The sequence below is a fragment of the Diadema setosum genome, chromosome 8, assembly GCF_964275005.1.
Source record: "Diadema setosum chromosome 8, eeDiaSeto1, whole genome shotgun sequence".
Taxonomy (NCBI): Eukaryota; Metazoa; Echinodermata; class Echinoidea; order Diadematoida; family Diadematidae; genus Diadema; species Diadema setosum.
Window position 1 is genome coordinate 7,937,533 of NC_092692.1, and position 19,842 is coordinate 7,957,374.

The 19,842-nt window shown below is 38.9% G+C and overlaps 1 protein-coding gene across 1 annotated transcript in view; it reads left to right on the forward strand.

Moving 5' to 3' along the window:
- The window catches only part of LOC140231780 (uncharacterized), a 51,146-nt gene that overhangs the window by 5,037 nt on the left and 26,267 nt on the right, over positions 1–19,842 (forward strand). The window contains exons 6-21 of the mRNA XM_072311936.1: positions 277–390; positions 996–1,115; positions 1,564–1,677; positions 2,636–2,749; positions 3,193–3,306; positions 4,846–4,959; positions 5,431–5,544; positions 5,898–6,011; positions 6,422–6,535; positions 7,011–7,124; positions 7,597–7,710; positions 8,155–8,226; positions 8,747–8,771; positions 12,306–12,394; positions 14,234–14,347; positions 14,640–14,753. Of these exons, the coding sequence (XP_072168037.1) occupies positions 277–390; positions 996–1,115; positions 1,564–1,677; positions 2,636–2,749; positions 3,193–3,306; positions 4,846–4,959; positions 5,431–5,544; positions 5,898–6,011; positions 6,422–6,535; positions 7,011–7,124; positions 7,597–7,710; positions 8,155–8,226; positions 8,747–8,771; positions 12,306–12,394; positions 14,234–14,347; positions 14,640–14,753 (1,674 nt within the window). The remainder of the gene's footprint in view (positions 1–276; positions 391–995; positions 1,116–1,563; positions 1,678–2,635; positions 2,750–3,192; positions 3,307–4,845; positions 4,960–5,430; positions 5,545–5,897; positions 6,012–6,421; positions 6,536–7,010; positions 7,125–7,596; positions 7,711–8,154; positions 8,227–8,746; positions 8,772–12,305; positions 12,395–14,233; positions 14,348–14,639; positions 14,754–19,842) is intronic.

Genomic DNA, 19,842 nt, shown 5'->3' on the forward strand with positions numbered 1-19,842 from the left:
GCCTTTTTCCTATTATGAAACCAACAAACCAGATTTTAGCGTGTATGTCTAATGTGTATCAAAAACGTTTATTTTCTCTCAACTTTGATGATAAGTTCTAGAACTCCTAATACGACGGAAAAGCTACTAATAAATGTGCTTCTTTATATATTTCTTTATGTTGGTAAACTAAGGTACTTTCTGTATATTTTCCCCATTTTTCATGTATTTGTGTATAATATGTACTTTGTTCTATGTCGATACGTACCCTCTCTCTCTGTCTTTTATTCTGAAAAGACATCGATGATTGTGCCAGCAACCCATGTGAGAATGGTGGGATTTGTTCTGACGGTGTGGCTCTGTACACCTGCGATTGCCCCCAGGGTTTCTCCGGCTCGCGATGCTTAACAGGTACGTGAACATTTGGGTAAAGTTCATAGATCTTGTGAGAACGTGAAAGCGTGAAATATCACAACTAGTGAATAAGGTAAACGCTGATATCAGTGAATTCGTTGTAAGGCCTTGACTTCGTAGAAAATGATTTCACCCAACTTGATGAAGAACGAGATAGCTAAAAGCTCCCTGTCTGTGCTAGCGACCTCCAACGATGATGACTATCCCACAATGTTCTTAAAAACTACTTTTACAGCTGTGAAACGAGATTAATCTATGTTTTTCCATATTTTTCTTATTCCTCGAAATATTGACAGTTAGTTACTGCATGATTACTGATGAATGATATCATCCCTATTGTGCTTACAGAGTGATAACTTATTTCTGTTCAGCTTGTACGCTTTGCTCTGGAATATTGCATTTGCATATCGCACATTTCGCTTATGCTGAAATGAATTTTTGCGATAAGCATCGGAGTCTTGTGAAAAGAAACTTGTTTAGCCTGTCTTTGAAGTAAAGAATCTAATAGTCCTTAACTAAATCATTCATCTTCCCATGACCCATGATATTTCTTCAGTGATTCTTCAGTGAATGGATACCATGTTCTTTTGCTTTTTGCTAAGACATCGACGAGTGTGCAAGCTCGCCGTGCAGGAATGGGGGCACTTGTTCAGACGATGGGCTCGTCAACGCTTACGAGTGCACCTGTGCGTCAGGATTTACTGGTCCCACGTGCAATGAAGGTACGGGAGATTTGACATGACTTAATTTCCGAACCTTCTTCCCGGCCATGTAGCCAGCTCTTCCACACAGTCACAGAGGAGTGTCTATCGCCTCTCCAGGAAGTCACTTTAACGTGTTTGTGAAATGGTTAGAAAAGATCCTGTTCGATACCTCTGTCGGTCATTCTGTTGACGGGCGTAAAGACTAAGTACCGACACATCTCATCTCAGTGTGGTATGCAATATGGTCCAGAGATCCCTTCCTTCGTGTAATTGGATGTTTTCTATCTTTTATCTTTTATCTTCTAGTGTTTCTCACATATTTTTAGTTTACAATTGACATGTTTAGTCATAGTATATCCATGCATGGCGTCAACATTTGTTATACTTGAAATTACCTCCGACTTGACATGATGGCTGGAAAAATAATTATTCACGAATGAAATATTCTTGCACATTCCCTGCCCAGATATAAACGAGTGTGCCAGTAGTCCCTGCCAAAACGGTGCCACCTGTCAAGATGACATCAATGGATACCAATGCAACTGTCCCCCGGGGTTCACTGGACTAGATTGCGGCACTGGTATAAAGAAAACAATAATAATAATAATGCTTGTTGGTTCAAAAAGTCTCCTCCTAAATTTAAATTTCTTGTGCTCGTGTTTGTGTTCATGTGTTTGTGTGTGTTTGTATGTCTGTGTGTGCGTGTGCGTGTGTGTGTGTGCGTTAGTGTGCGCGCTCGCGTGCGTGTGTGTGTGTGTGTGTGCGTGTGTGTACTTGTATTTCCTTTGAGAACCACTGTCTATGCCACTTAAAAAAAATTGCCAGAGAGCCATCTTGATCATTTTAATCTACTTTTTTTTTTTTTTTACACTTTTGAAGATATTTGATTTATTCATATCTGCAGTAATCTGTTTACAGCATGAAGAGCTTGAGGCGTAGTGGCAAAATACTCAAATGTGCTCCCTTTTGTTTGTGGCATGTTGTGATGCAGGGGTGCTAACCCTTGATGATGTCAACGAATCTAATTCAACAATACCAATACCGACGCAATTAACGTCTCGGTGTTTTGTTGTATGTATGTATGTATGTATATATGTATGTGTGTATGTATGTATATTTGTCTGTTTGTTTGTTTACTAATGATGAGCTTCAAAGCAGGAGTTTTCTCAACCAGGTCTTACTAACTCATAGTTCTGCATAATTGATACATCTCTTTGCTTCAAGAAATTTCTTAACAAAATAAACTTTTATTTTAGTATATCAACACTAAAAGCAATTAATGTCTCTTTACGTAAGTAGTCCCCCTTTTTTAAACAACATGAAGCTCCTAAAAGCTTATCCTTTACTTGTGTCAGCTCAACTATGCAAAGTGAATTTTCCATGTTTAACTTGGAAGACTTTGAGCGAGGGTCATAGATAATCCCCCCCCCCAAAAAAAAAAAAAAAAAAATCCCTGGAAGAAAGAAAATTTTACAACGAACACGAATGCATCTGTTTGCGTATTATTTCTACCTTTAATATCGCTTTTGTTACAACAGATATAAACGAATGTGCCAGCAATCCGTGTGTGAATGGTGGTACCTGCATGGATGCTGTAAGCGGATTTGTGTGCGACTGTCCCCCGGGTTACACTGGCGAAAATTGTAGCTCAGGTATAGAAATGACTTTAATTTAGAAATGTATTACTTTCTGCATTTCAATGACAGTTTGTAAAAACAATCGCGTCATCAAGTTTTGTCATAAATGTTTGTGTTTGTGGTAAGCGAAACACACACACACACAAAAAACAAGTAAGGTTTGCGTACTGCGTTTGATTTACCAAAAAGTTCGAAATAAAACAGGTGATGAATATCTGATATTATCTTCTGTCTACCTCTTGTTTTGGATAATTCAAGAAAGCAAGGTATACTAGTAATTCCTTCCATTTAGGTTCATCGTGGTTAAGAAAAATAATCCATACCTATTTTCAGCCATGTATTATGAAAAAATAGATTATCGCTTATATTCTGTTGCAAGGTATGATGAACGTGACAAGTCAACGCACTTTAATGTTGCTTCCTTTTTGTCTATCTATCTGTCTTGTCTTGGAACGAAGACATCGATGAGTGTGCCAGCTCACCATGTGAAAACGGAGGCACTTGTATGCACGGCTTAGACTCCTTCACTTGCATGTGTCCTGATGGGTTCACCGAGTCGCTCTGCCAGACAGGTAAAAGTTCCAAGACACATGAAACTATTAAACTTTGCATTATCTTTGAAGACTACAGAGACGCTTACGCCGGACAAGTGCACACATTTCATAATTCATTCATGCCTTTAGACCAATCCCATCACCCCTTACTAACGATTAAGTTCTTTTTTTTTTTTTTTGGTAATGATTATCATAGCAGTAAATGCTTTGTTGGCCTCTTTCTTAATATATGTCTGGATCTTTTTAAACTATAGCATACGTTTGAAGTGTCTCTATCGTTTTTCTATTTATAGTTGTTTTTGTTCTTGAAACATTAAAACAGATATGTCTATATTGTTTGCCTCTTGCCCCTCCCCCGATATAATCGAGCGCTCCAGTAGTCTCTGCCAAAGCGGTGCCAAATAATTCAAATTGAAATCGTGCAAGCAGTAAAACAAACTCAATCTTACCGGCGATCAAAAGAATACCATCGGGGAAAAGCAATGCTACTCAACAAAAACTGCTAGTGTCCCACGTTAGCGATTCATTTATACCCTTTTGTCCATTTGAAGGTAGTTGGTTTAATGTTATCTGCTGTCAGTATCCTCAACTAAGAGCTTGAGGTGTATTGGCAAAAGCACTGAAACGTGCTTCCTTTTGTTTGTGGCATGTTGTGATGCAGGGATGCTAACCCTTACTGATGTCAACGAATCAGATCTAAAATACCGACACATTTTTCTTCGCGTTGTATTGCTGTTTGTTTGCTTGTCTGTTTTTACCGAAGATGTCATTTAAAGCAAGATTTATTTAAACCTGGCCTCACTAAAATCATGAATCTGCATTACTAATATATCAATTTTGCGCCACCAAATATATTAATAAAAAAAAACACACACCTGTTTTGGAATGATGTAGAATAACAACAATAAAAGCAATAAATAAGTATCTTTAACGTAACTGGTTTCCTTCTTTAAAAACATCATGAAACTCATGAAAGTATATTCTTTATCTCTGTTTATGTGTGTCAGATAGCCATGCAAAGCGAGTGCGTAATATTTGAACTGGAATACTTTGATAGATGACCAAAAAAAAAAAAAAACCCAGAAAAATATGCCGTCTTCTAGATTCCCTCGAGATAGAGAACTTCATAACGACGACGAATTTATGTGTTTGCGTATCATTGTCTTTAAAGGAATGGTATAATTTTGGTTGAGATGGAAATTCAGGATTTAACTTTTTCCGAGCTAACTGGAAACTTCTTATATGGAAAAGAGGAATTCAAAGTATATTTGAAGAAAAGAAACTCGGTTTTGGAATGGCTGAGATATCCAGCAACAAGATGTTGTAATAAAAGGCGGGTCCCACCTTTTATTAGGAACACTTTGTTCTACTTTTTTTTTTGACATGTCAGCCATTTCAAACCGATTTCATCAAATAAACTTTCAATTCTTCTTAGAGCTGTGTGCTCTTTCGTATTTCATATAAGTGGTTCCTAATTATCTTGTAAGAAGTTAAAACCTGAATCCACTTTTCAACCAAAACTATACCATTCCTTTCATGTCATTTTGTTTTCAACAGATATAGACGAATGTGCCAGCAATCCGTGTGCAAATGGTGGAACCTGCGTAGATGCTATAAACGGATTTGTGTGTGACTGTCCTCCGGGTTACACTGGTGAAAATTGTAGCTCAGGTACAAGAAATCACTTTGATTTTAAATAGAAATGTATTACTTTCTGCATTTCAATAGAATTCGTGCAAATAAACTCGTTATCCAGTTTAATCGTTAATGTTTGTGTTTACGGAAAAAAAAACCAACAACAACAAACAAGGTATCATGCGTTCGATTTAGAAAAAGTTCGAAATAAGACACATGGGGAAAACATGTGATATTATCTTTTGCCTACCTCCTATTTTAAGTAATGCAAGGAAGCAAAGTTAAAGATACTTAATATTGTAGTTCATCCTGAACGAAAAATCCATCAAATTTTTCAGCCATACACTTTAAGTAAAGTTTTAGAATCGCTGGCATTCCCGGATCATCACGGCAAGATTGCTTCTTCTCGTGCTGTATTGCGAGCTAAATCAAAAAATGACAAATAGGCGTTCATCAATGTTACCTTCTGCTTTCTATCTGTTGTATCTGTCTCGTATTGGAACAAAGACACCGATGAGTGTGCCAGCTCACCATGTGAAAACGGAGGCACTTGTATGGATGGCTTAGACTCCTTCACTTGTCTATGTCCTGATGGGTTCACCGATTCGCTCTGCCTGACAGGTAAAAGTTGCATGACACATGAGACAAACTCTGTATCAACTTTGAAGAGTACAGAAAAGATTACGCCAGAGAAGTGCACCTATCCCGATCGATTTTAAGATCCCCATCATTCCGGTCGCCTTTTATTAACTATACAGAACGCTCATTTTTGAGAGATTGCCATTGCAATAACTATATAGCAGCTTTCTTTGGCCTCTTTCTTGATACATGCATGGATCTGTGACGTATAATACCACAGATTTAAACTATGGCCAACATATGAAGTGTCTCGATCGTCTCACTATTAGTAATTGTTAATTGTTCTTGAAACAGACAAACAGATATGCCTTCTTCTTCTGCTTCTCCTGTGGCAGATATAAACGAGTGTGCCAGTAGTCCCTGTCAAAACGGTGCCACCTGCCAAGATGGGATCAATGGATACCAATGTGACTGTCTCCCGGGGTTCACTGGACTGGATTGCAATACTGGTAAATAGGAGCACAAAGAGTTCTTTTTCTTGTTCTGCGATAAATTACGCATAAATCTACTTTTTTTTTCTAAATCTTACGACCAAAATCATATTGATACGTGTGCGCGCAGTTTAGTTTTATTGTATCATGATGTTTCAAATCTGTCATTCATTTTGTCCAAATCATTTGTGTATGTTTTGCGTTCCATGTCTTTTTCCGCAGTATTTGTTCCAACAAGAATGTTTGGTCGTATTTAGGTAATGTTTATAACCCCGGCATTTAAATATACAAGCAGCCTAATGATACATACAGAGTACTGTGTAGATATCTAGAACACTTCCATGTGACTCAATCACCTGAATGGATATAATTGTCTCTTCATTTTGGGGAAAAGACAATGTCTAATTCTTCTGCTTCTTCTTTGACAGATATACCCGAGTGTGCCAGTAATCCCTGTCTAAACGGTGCCACCTGTCGAGATGTGATCAATGGATACCAATGTGACTGTCCTCCAGGGTTTACTGGACAAGTTTGTGGAACGGGTAGATAAAAAGACCTTATGTGTTACTTATGCATGTGTTTGCATATTATTATTTGCAGGACAGAGGTTTGTGGTTAGGAAAAAACTTACGAAGCTTACGACATACCGGTATCAATCAATGGTAATGGTTTTCGATACTCGTGTATAGGACAATTCCAAAACACATCAAATATAGATTAATCTATCCAGTTGACTCGTTTTCCAAGTGTATTTCATTATCAAGATTTCATTACCTCTCACAGAGCTAATGACGTTAAGTCAGGACGGATATAAGGTCTGATGTCATACGTTGGTGATTCAATTCAATGTCCCTTCATCCGTATGTATTTAAAATCATTGCATTTTTTACAACTTTTTTTGAAACGGTTAGCTAATATATCATACTAGATTTCCATGTGATGGCTCGATTGTCTTTATAGGCACGATCATATCTTGCTGTTAGAAAGACTAAAGGAAAAATGTTTCATTCTTTCCAGATATAAACGAGTGTGCCAGTAGCCCCTGCCAAAACGGTGCCACCTGTCAAGATGAGATCAACGGATACCAATGTGACTGTCCTTCAGGGTTTACTGGAGAAGTTTGTGGAACGGGTAGATAAAAAGACATTATGTGTTATTCATGCTCATGTTTGCATATTATTGTGTGCAGGTCAGAGGTTTGTGGTCAGGAAAAACTTTATACGAAGCTACGGTATACCGGCATCAACTAATGGTAGTGGTTTTCGATACTCCTGTATAGGACAAACACATCAAATGTATAGAATAATCTTTCTGGTTGACACGTTTTGCAAGTGCATGTCATTATCAAGACTTCATTACCTCTTACAGAGTCATTGACTTTTGGTAAGGCCTGAGGTCATTAAATACGTGGGTGATTCAGTTCAATGTGCCTTTATATGTATGTATTTCATATCATTACATTTTTACAACTTTTGAAAATAATGATCAGCTAATATACCATAGTAGATTTCCATGTGATGGCTGGATCGTCTACATAGACATGGTGATTTCTCGCCCTTAGAAAGGTTATCAAAAGTTTCATTTTTCTGCTTCTCCCTCTCAGATATAAACGAGTGTGCCAGTAATCCCTGCCAAAACGGTGCCACCTGTCAAGATGAGATCAATGGATACCAATGTGACTGTTCCTCCGGGTTCACAGGACTAGATTGTGACACTGGTAAATAAGAACACAAATAATTGTTATTCATCGTTGTCTGCGATACTATGCATAAATCTGATTTTTCTTGGTATCTTTTTGTTTCTAAATGTTACAGTGCAATGCTATTGATATGTGTGTGCACGTTTAGGTTCAATTTATCGCCCATTGATGTTTCATATCGGTCATTCAGTTTGTCTGAATCATTTGCGTATGTTATGCATTCCATTTTTTTTTTTCCTGACTATTTGCTTCAACAAGACTGTTTGGTCCTATGCAGATCATGTATAAGAGCACAGCTTTGCCGAAATAAAGAAATAGCACGCAGCCCGATGATACATACACAGTACTATGTAGATATAAACAACACTTCCATGTCAATCGATCACCTAAATGGGTATAATTATTGTCCATTTATTTTTTTTTTTTACGACATATCCAATTCTTCTGCTTCTTCTTTGACAGATATAAACGAATGTGCCAGTAATCCCTGTCAAAACGGTGCAACCTGTCGAGATGGGATCAATGGATACCAATGTGACTGTCCTCCAGGGTTTACTGGACAAGTTTGTGGAACGGGTAGATAAAAAGACCTTATGTGTTACTTATGCATGTGTTTGCATATTATTATTTGCAGGTCAGAGGTTTGTGGTCAGGAAAAAACTTACGAAGCTTACGACATATCGGTATCAATCAATGGTAATGGTTTTCGATACTCATGTATAGGACAATTCCAAAACACATAATATATAGATTAATCTATCCAGTTGACTCGTTTTCCAAGTGTATTTCATTATCAAGATTTCATTACCTCTCACAGAGCTAATGACGTTAAGTCAGGACGGATATAAGGTCTGATGTCATACGTTGGTGATTCAATTCAATGTCCCTTCATCCGTATGTATTTAAAATCATTGCATTTTTTACAACTTTTTTTTTTGAAACGGTTAGCTAATATATCATACTAGATTTCCATGTGATGGCTCGATTGTCTTTATAGGCACGATCATATCTTGCTGTTAGAAAGACTAAAGGAAAAATGTTTCATTCTTTCCAGATATAAACGAGTGTGCCAGTAGCCCCTGCCAAAACACTGGCGTAGCCAGGGGGGGGCGATGGGGGCGGTCGCCCCCCCTAAGATTTGGACCGAGGAGTTGGGAGGCGGAAAAAAAAAATGCGTGTATACTGTATGCATGCACATGAAGCGGGTCTCCTTTGCAACCTTTCATCAAATAAGATATATTTTTTTGAATATTTCACTCAAAGTGTGCACCAGATCGTTGAATTTCAATTCAAAATATGCAAAATCTCTCGTGCTTGGGAGGGGGATACCCCCTCCCAAACCCTCCCCCTCTTTGCCGCTTTCCCTAGCTAAGTACACTTTTTAGATTAAAAAAAATTCTGAATAATTCTGAGTGCACAAGACTTTTCACTAATATTCCGAAAACTGAAGGTTCCCTCATGTATAAGGGGAATTTCCCCTTTTAATCGACCCTTTCCTCCCTCAGCCCCCCCCCCCATCATTTTTTTTTTGATTACCCAAATGTTGATTCCATCAAATATGCTTATTATGCGTATACGAGATATCTCAATTTCAGCCTTAAAAAGATACAAGCTCCATCGGAAGGGAAGAGTGGAGATAACACTCGCCAACGCCTTCTTCCTGTCCCCCCCCCCCCCCCCGCCATGCAAAGAAGTAGACTGTGGCTATACCAAGATCGCTTTATTTCAATTCTAAAAACGCAAAAGCTCCGCGAGCGGGAGGGGGAATCCCCCTTCCCCTAAGTTCTACCTCACTAGACTTTATACATACGCACAGATGGTGCACATTCGGAATAAGAGCTAAATTCCGTGATTTTAACACTTCGATGAAAAAGTGTTGCACCAAAAATTTGCACCAGATCGCTGAATTTCAGGTCTGAAAACGCAAAATCACCTTCGTGTGGGAGGGGATATGCCCCTATCTACACCCTCGTGTGCATGCTTTTTCTGTTTGATTGCTGAACAGACAGCGTTCATGATATTCAGTGTAAGAATTAATACAAGAAGACTAGTGTGTTTGAATTATACTGTTTTATAGGCAAATTGTTCAATAATAATCTACAATAAAGTATACGGCAACCTTAAACAAGTGGGACTGTTTCAACTCGTTAAAACACGCAAAAACATGCATCAAATTGCACCATTTGCAACATCAAAATGCAAAAAGTTCTCACCGTAGGAGGGGGGACACCCCCTCCCACACCCTCCCCTACCCCCTCGCTCGCTCCGCTCGCTCGGGTTCAGTCGAGTTCGTGATATACAGTGAAAAGAATTAATACAAGAAGTGTATTGGAATTATACCATTTTATAGGCAAATTGTTCAATAATAATCTACACTAAAATATACTGCTACCTTAAACAAGTGGGACTGTTTCACGTCGATAAAACGGGCAAAAACATGCATCAAATTGCACCATTTGCAAAATCAAAATGTAAAAACTTCTCACCGTGGGAGGGGGGAAACCCCCCTCCCACACCCTCCCCTACCCCCTCGCTCGCTCCGCTCGCTCAGGTTCAGTCGCGTTCATGATATTCAGTGAAAAGAATTAATACAAGAAGTGTATTGGAATTATACCATTTTATAGGCAAATTGTTCAATGATAATCTACACTAAAATATACTGCAATCTTAAACAAGTGGGACTACTTCACGTCGTTAAAACACGCAAATACATGCATCAAATTGCCCCATTTGCAAAATCAAAATGTAAAAAGTTCTCACCGTGGGAGGGGGGTTCCCCTCTCACCCTCCCCTACCCCCTCGCTCGCTCGGGTTCAGTCGCGTTCATGATATTCAGTGAAAAGAATTAATACAAGAAGTGTATTTGAATTATACCATTTTATAGGCAAATTGTTCAATAATAATCTACACTAAAATATACTGCTACCTTAAACAAGAGGGACTGTTTCACGTCAATAAAACGCGCAAAAACATGCATCAAATTGCACCATTTGCAACATCAAAATGCAAAAAGTTCTTATCGTGGGAGGGGGGACACCCCCCTCCCACACCCTCCCCTCCCCCTCGCTCGCTCCGCTCGCTCGGATTCAGTCGCGTTCATGATATAAAATATACTGCAATCTTAAACAAGTGGGACTGTTTCACGTCGTTAAAACATGCATCAAATTGCACCATTTGCAAAATCAAAATGTAAAAAGTTCTCACCGTGGGAGGGGGGTTCCCCTCTCACCCTCCCCTACCCCCTCGCTCGCTCGGGTTCAGTCGCGTTCATGATATTCAGTGAAAAGAATTAATACAAGAAGTGTATTTGAATTATACCATTTTATAGGCAAATTGTTCAATAATAATCTACACTAAAATATACTGCTACCTTAAACAAGAGGGACTGTTTCACGTCAATAAAACGCGCAAAAACATGCATCAAATTGCACCATTTGCAACATCAAAATGCAAAAAGTTCTTATCGTGGGAGGGGGGACACCCCCCTCCCACACCCTCCCCTCCCCCTCGCTCGCTCCGCTCGCTCGGATTCAGTCGCGTTCATGATATAAAATATACTGCAATCTTAAACAAGTGGGACTGTTTCACGTCGTTAAAACATGCATCAAATTGCACCATTTGCAAAATCAAAATGTAAAAAGTTCTCACCGTGGGAGGGGGGAAACCCCCCTCCCACACCCTCCCCTACCCCCTCGCTCGCTCCGCTTGCTCGGGTTCAGTCGCGTTCATGATATTCAGTGAAAAGAATTAATACAAGAAGTGTATTGGAATTATACCATTTTATAGGCAAATTGTTCAATGATAATCTACTCTAAAATATACTGCAATCTTAAACAAGTGGGACTGTTTCACGTCGTTAAAACACGCAAATACATGCATCAAATTGCTCCATTTGCAAAATCAAAATGTAAAAAGTTCTCACCGTGGGAGGGGGGTTCCCCTCTCACCCTCCCCTACCCCCTCGCTCGCTCCGCTCGCTCCGCTCGCTCGGGTTCAGTCGCGTTCATGATATTCAGTGAAAAGAATTAATACAAGAAGTGTATTTGAATTATACCATTTTATAGGCAAATTGTTCAATAATAATCTACACTAAAATATACTGCTACCTTACACAAGAGGGACTGTTTCACGTCAATAAAACGCGCAAAAACATGCATCAAATTGCACCATTTGCAACATCAAAATGCAAAAAGTTCTTATCGTGGGAGGGGGGACACCTCCCTCCCACACCTCCCTCCCACAGCCTCCCCTCCCCCTCCCCTCCCCCCTCGCTCGGGTTCAGTCGCGTTCATGATATTCAGTGAAAAGAATTAATACAAGAAGTGTATCTAAATTATACCCTTTTATAGGCAAATTGTTCAATAATAATCTACATCAAAATAAACTGCTACCATAAACAAGTGGGACTGTTTCACGTCGATAAAACGCGCAAAAACATGCATCAAATTGCACCATTTACAACATCCAAATGCAAAAAAGTTCTTACCGTGGGAGGGGGGACACCCCCCTCCCACACCCTCCCCCCCTCGCTCGCTCCGCTCGCTCGGGCTCGGTCGCTTCGCTCCCTCGCAGACTAACCGCCCCCCCTAAGATGAAATCCTGGCTACGCCGTTGTGCCAAAACGGTGCCACCTGTCAAGATGAGATCAATGGATACCAATGTGACTGTCCTCCAGGGTTTACTGGACAAGTTTGTGGAACGGGTAGATAAAAAGACATTATGTGTTATTTATGTTCATTCAAATTTATGAAGTTCTTCCGTCGAGATGTTTTCATTGCAACTGATTGACAAATTGCCCTACATCGACGTAAATAAGCACTGAATTGATCAGTGTTTTAGTAGTAGCCATGATAAAAAAATCATGGGCGTACATACTCGAGCAGGATTCGAACCCACGACCTCCTGATCACCGGACAGGCGTCATCTCCACTAGACCACCGTGGCTACTACTAAAAAACTGATCAATTCAGTGCTTATTTACGTCGATGTAGGGCAATTTGTCAATCAGTTGCAATGAAAACATCTCGACGGAAGAACTTCATAAATTTGAATAACAAAGCAGTACCCGCTGCATGCTATAAGGATTAGAACCAACACTTGCAGTCGGGCGAAAGCTCGGTGGTCTAGTGGAGATGACGCCTGTCCGGTGATCAGGAGGTCGTGGGTTCGAATCCTGCTCGAGTATGTACGCCCATGATTTTTTTATCATGGCTACTACTAAAACACTGATCAATTCAGTGCTTATTTACGTCGATGTAGGGCAATTTGTCAATCAGTTGCAATGAAAACATCTCGACGGAAGAACTTCATAAATTTGAATAACAAAGCAGTACCCGCTGCATGCTATAAGGATTAGAACCAACACTTGCAGTCGGGCGAAAGCTCGGTGGTCTAGTGGAGATGACGCCTGTCCGGTGATCAGGAGGTCGTGGGTTCGAATCCTGCTCGAGTATGTACGCCCATGATTTTTTTTATCATGGCTACTACTAAAACACTGATCAATTCAGTGCTTATTTACGTCGATGTAGGGCAATTTGTCAATCAGTTGCAATGAAAACATCTCGACGGAAGAACTTCATAAATTTGAATAACAAAGCAGTACCCGCTGCATACCATAAGGATTAGAACCAACACTTGCAGTCGGGCGAAAGCTCGGTGGTCTAGTGGAGATGACGCCTGTCCGGTGATCAGGAGGTCGTGGGTTCGAATCCTGCTCGAGTATGTACGCCCATGATTTTTTTTATCATGGCTACTACTAAAACACTGATCAATTCAGTGCTTATTTACGTCGATGTAGGGCAATTTGTCAATCAGTTGCAATGAAAACATCTCGACGGAAGAACTTCATAAATTTGAATAACAAAGCAGTACCCGCTGCATACCATAAGGATTAGAACCAACACTTGCAGTCGGGCGAAAGCTCGGTGGTCTAGTGGAGATGACGCCTGTCCGGTGATCAGGAGGTCGTGGGTTCGAATCCTGCTCGAGTATGTACGCCCATGATTTTTTTATCATGGCTACTACTAAAACACTGATCAATTCAGTGCTTATTTACGTCGATGTAGGGCAATTTGTCAATCAGTTGCAATTTATGTTCATGTTTGCATATTATTATGTGCAGGTCAGAGGTTTCTGGTCAGGAAAAACTTACGAAGCTTATGACGTACTGGTCTGCTGGTATCAATCAATGGTAGTGGACTTTCAAATATCATGTATAGGACAAAACACATAAAATGTGGATTAATATCTCCGGTTGACACGTTTTCCAAGTGTATTTCATTATGAAGATTTCATTACCTCTCACAGAGCCAATGACTGTAGGTCAGGACGTGAATAAGTCCTGATGTCATACGTGGGTGATTCAATTCAGTGTGCCTTCATAATTTAAAATCATTACATTTTTTGCAACTTTTGAAACGATCAGCTAATACACTATAGTAGATCTCCAGGTGATGGTTCGATCGCCGTCATAGATACGGTCATATCTCGTTCTTAGAAAGATTAGAAAAAATGTTTCATTCCTCTGTTTCTCCTTTGCCAGATATAAACGAGTGTGCCAGTAGTCCCTGCCAAAACGGTGCCAGCTGTCAAGATGAGATCAATGGATACCAATGTAACTGTTCCCCGGGGTTTACTGGACTAGACTGCGGCACTGGTAAAGAAGACAACGATGCATTATTCATTGTTGTGACTGTCACACAATGCTAGTTATTGCCAAGTACTTTGACTAGACAAGATCAAGATGATGTTATGCATTATAAGTGTATATAAGAAACTTCAACTAGGCCTAAAATGTTAGTAATTCACTCTCCTGTTTCTTTCCTAATAATATGTGCAAGTATAGTATTCATTATAGAAAAATGGGGTTCAACGCGAAGTGTCGACCTGATATATAATTATGATGAAATATTAAAGTTCATCTCCACCTGCCTGTCCATTCATATCAGACATAGACGAATGTGCCAGCAATCCATGTGGAGTCAATAGAACCTGCCAAGATAGCGTCAATGGATTTATGTGTATCTGTCCGTCTGGATATACTGGAGTCAACTGTAGTTCAGGTAAGACATAAAGTCTAACAGCACATCTTGCCATTCTCAATAGATTTCCTCTCTCTGTTTTTTTTTTGTTTTGTTTTTGTCTATTGAAATAGAAAGTAAAGTTGCTTACATAATGTGCGTGCGCGTATGTGCGTATGTGTGTGTATTATTAAGATGAGTGTCACTGTGTTGTTTGGTCTGGGTGCCCGTGGCTGAACCTCGTTTTACCATCCGCTCAATGTTTTAATTTTTTTTTCGGCGGTTTCTTCTATTTCGTGGGTGCTGAATAAGAATCTGGATTATGCAACTCTTGCATCCTCAAGGGTCCTTGTGAGGTATTCAAATTGGCCACAAGAAACTGAAACTCCTTATTATGTTTACTTATAAGCGGTGAAAATCGAAAACAATTAGATGGTATAACCGTATTTCGTAGGTGCTGATTCGGAATCTGGATGATGCCGCTCTTTTATTCTTAATAATTTTTGAGATATTCAAGATGACTGACGAACTAACCACCAAAACGGTCGTCCAAAATGGCGCCAGTATCTGAAATCTCATATTCTTTTACGAATTGTGAAAATTGAAACAAAATGTTGGCTTTACCCTTTTTTGAGAGTACTGAATCCGAATGTGGGTGATGCAACTTTCCTATCCCTGAAGGTTTTGAGATATTCAAAATATTGCTTGCCAAATTTGAAATTATTTTAGGCTTATAATTTCCTCAAGAATTGTGAAAACTTGTGCTCTACCTGTACAGGCAAGGGAGGGGAGGATGTGGGCGGGGTCGCCCCTTCGACACAAAGGAACATTTTCATCCTTAGAAGTGAAATCCAACATTCTGATGCACACTTTTGGTTTTGAAATTTGGAATGTTTCAATCAAAAAAAAAAAAATCAAAAGCTTGAGAAGTCAGAGGCAATGTGATTGGCTGAAACGTGGTGTCTGTCACCCCTTGGTCCGCATGTGCGTCTTCGCTGTGTACTAAGTATAATCATGGTGGAACAAAGGGAGACAGGGGGGGGGGTATGCCCCTCTCGCACGAGGGATTCTTACATTTTTAGAATTGAGATTCAACAATCTTGTGCCATCCTTTGTTAGAATATTTGGAAAATCTTCAATCAAAAAATATTTATATCCACCACATCTACATTTTCAAGAGGCTGGCAGATACAAGATCCATAAAAAAAAAATACAACATAGAAAAATAAGAATGTCAACATTTAAGATTCGAGGCTGCGGTCACGCAGAAGAAATGTGTGTGCGTGAGTGTGTGTGTGTGTGTGTTGGTGTGAGTGCCGATCGCCGCCAATTTACACATATGGAGAATAGGGTTCATCAGAAAGGCATTTTTACCTCCTTGGGGTGTCATAGTGGCATTCCTTATCGACATTTGAAGCAGTCAAAAAATGTAACATAATAAATACAATTAAATTAGATTAAGCTGACCAAAATAAAGATCTGTTTCCAAGTCCTCAGTAATTATTTTTTTTTTTAAAACCAAGAATAGGCAAACTTTTTTCACGCGTCCAATAATTTAACAACACCGTAGATATCTTCACATCTTGGGAGACATCTTGGCGGCCATTTTGAAATTAAAATTTATTGAGATATCTTACTTTAAATCACCAGGATACGATGTATATTATTCATATTAGGCTAATATATAAGTATTAAACCGCAGTTTTGAATGTCTCAAAACCTTAAGGATGCAATATCGAGTTAAAGCAACCTGTAAACGGGGTAAAGCCATTTCAATGGCCAGCTTGAATATCTCAAATCACTCTCTCTGACTGTGACACCAGCATTTCGGTTTCCATCTTGAATAATATCTCAAAACACTGACTATGACTGTGGCACCAGACTTTTATATGTGTTCTCCTCGCGATTACGATAGTGGTGGCTTCCACTTGTTCCACCAGGCATTATCGCAGTGTTGGTGTTGTTCGGGAGGTGTGTTCCACTTGTTCAACCTCCCTGACGTATGGTGGGTGGTTACTGGTGGTTGGGTGTCCTGTGTCTGCCGTGTGCATTGGTTTTGTGCAGGGTTGTGGTGAGGGTCTTGTGTTGCACGTCCACTCTTGGCGACCATCAGTGACCCGACTATCTATTCTATTATCTTGTTGAATTTAATGGGGACCTATCTATTGATAATTTTCCCCACAATGTGCGTATTCTTTATATAAAATCATGAGTTGTTAATGAGGATGGGTGGTTTATTAGGTGAAATGAGGGATGTAGCGATATGTATTAAATTCATGAATTCGTAATAATTTAAATTGGTTTGTTCTATAGTTTTTGTAGTGGTATATATGTGGGTTTATATAACAGTAATTGAAAATATATAATGGTATACATGTATATATAAATCTGCCGATTCTCCCCGGCCCAGTATGGGTTCATATTGTAAAAATATATACGTGGGTTTATATTATATACTTGCGTAATAATATATTATATTATTGCGCATATTATATAAATTCGTACTGATGTATATATGTAGTTTGCATTTTATAAATGCTTAATAATATATATTCAAAACTAAAAATATTTCTGTGTTTGTTTTATAGGGCACCAAAACTGTCACCTAAAAAACACCTCTATTATCCCACTGTTGCATAATAAATTATTCTAAATAATCAATACTCTTCTTATATTTAAGTTTCTTATCTATATTCTGATAACGTTACAAAAAATATATACATATATACTGTCTTTGATGAGTATATATGCATATATATCTTTAAATAACCTATTATTCCGATAATTCTTTCAATTCTTGACAACATTTTAAATACATATTATATACCATAATATAAACGCCTGTATATGTATGTATATACCGATTTATATTCTCATATAAAGTATATACATAACATATAATGCTATTCATAATACCTATCTATATCACATCCACACAAACATGTATTTTTAATTTCACATACTTAAAATAATTAACATAAAAGTTACAGACAGAAGTGCGACTGTGATAAAGAGGGCCTCAAGCCGGTGACTACTGAAAAAATAAAGGCCAGAAGTGGGTCAACCATGGAGTAAGCACACCTATAATTTTGATACATATTCAACAAATTTGGGGCAGTCGCAATTCTGTCTAATTACCATTTTGGTAATTTGTAACAGGTCTCACTCGCCTGTAAAAGTATTTAATGACCAACCCATCAAGAAAAGCACTACAATGTCTAATGGGTATGAAAAAATGCGTGTAATATACTAACTTTCAGTAATAACATTTCGAACCGCTCTCAGCTTGTTGGTTGACCTCAGATTTCATAAAATGCTGGGAGCGGTTCGTGATACTGGACTAAGTTCAATGTTTTCAAATTCTGCAAAAAACTTGACATTTGTGGCAATTATAACAAAAAATCAGAATAATTAATATGTGTACGATTTCAAAAACTTGGAACAGATACATATGGAAAAAGAAACTTTAGTGCAATACAGCACTTGTTCATATAACCAATTAATACCTCGTGCTTATATCGTGGAGCTCCATGCATATATGTAATATTTAAAAATAAAATATATAATCATATATATATTGGAAACAATATTGGAAACAATCTCTTTTATTGACTTCTGGGTGTTCTGCATGAATGGTCCCGGGGGCGTGTTTTTTTTTAGACGGCACAGATTGGGGACCCTATCCCTAAACCTAACCCTAATCCTAATCCTAACCCTAACCATCAAACCCTAACCCTAACCCTAACCCTGAACCCAACCCTAACCCTAACCCTAACCCTAACCCTAACCATAAACCCTAACCCAACGTTTTTCCCGTAGGTTTAACACGCGCCATGCCCCAATCTGTGCCGTCTTTAAAAAAAAAAAAAACGCGTCCCGGGGAGCCTAGTCCTCCTTGCCAGCCGTTTTCTCTATACCTAGATAGTAGAGAGTCCAACAGTCCGAGTAGCTTAGTCTTTTCTTGCCAGCCGCTTTCTCTAAGATCCAGAGAGGACACTGGTTTTCAACAGCACAATTACATTATGTGGGGTAATGTGAAAAAGACTTGCGTGTAAAGACCATACCCTTTATTGTCCGGTTCAAGTGCTCACGATGCAGCTACAAAATAAAGAATTAACCCCCTCGAAATCATAATCCCAGAGTTCGGGTGATTCTGTAAACAGCAGGTTGTGCATAATTATTATAGTGAGGACATTTTCAATACACATGTTGGTAGACCTTTACCCGTCTCTGTAAAGGAACTTTGGTGGATTAACCCTCTCGAAGCCACAATCTTAGAGCTCCTGTGGTTCTGTAAACAAGAGCTTGTGAATATAGGGATGACAGTTTCAATAGACCTTTTGATAGACGCTACCCTTTATTGAAAAGAAACTTTGAACACCATGTAATCTTTAGATACGGTCGAGGAGTGAGGTTCTATAGACAGGAGTGGTCAATGGATAATGGAAGCCGGATTTTCTATAGGGCCCTACGGATTACGTAAGAATTCCACTGTTAAGTGTTGATGCTTTTCGCCTGCATTATTTGCGCAAAATGTAAGAATATAAGAGTCACTCCATACCCATCATTTAGCACGAATAGCCTACAAAGCAAGGCTCAAGTTGTTCCTCTCTTGAATTCAGTAGGCCTACTTGAAGTTGGAGGTCTAATCCACGCCTCACACAAATACTGCTGACAAGATGAGGCTGCTCACCTTTGCTAATCAGAAAGCTGTTACATGTCTGAATATCCGCTTTGAGACATAAATATTACTTTTCCATAACGCTTGTCATTCTCCCGTGTACTCGTCACTTCCGCTCAAAATCACAGTACTGTACTAATAAAAGAATACACACAATTTGAATTTAGCTTAAACTTCCATTATTTAAGCATTTAAAACCTATGTAGGCTATACATTGTATTAGGAAATGACAATGGGCCCATACATACCAGTGCAGTCGTGATAAGAGTTGTTGCTGTTGTTGTTGTTGTTGTTGATGATAATGTGGTTTTTAGTATGTATTACTGTTTTATAGGCATGTCTTACCATTACAGTTGTCCCAGAATGTGTAATAATAATAATAAACCATATTTATATGGCGCATATCACAAAAATAGATTAATGTCTCTATGCGCATTGAAGGAAAAAGGA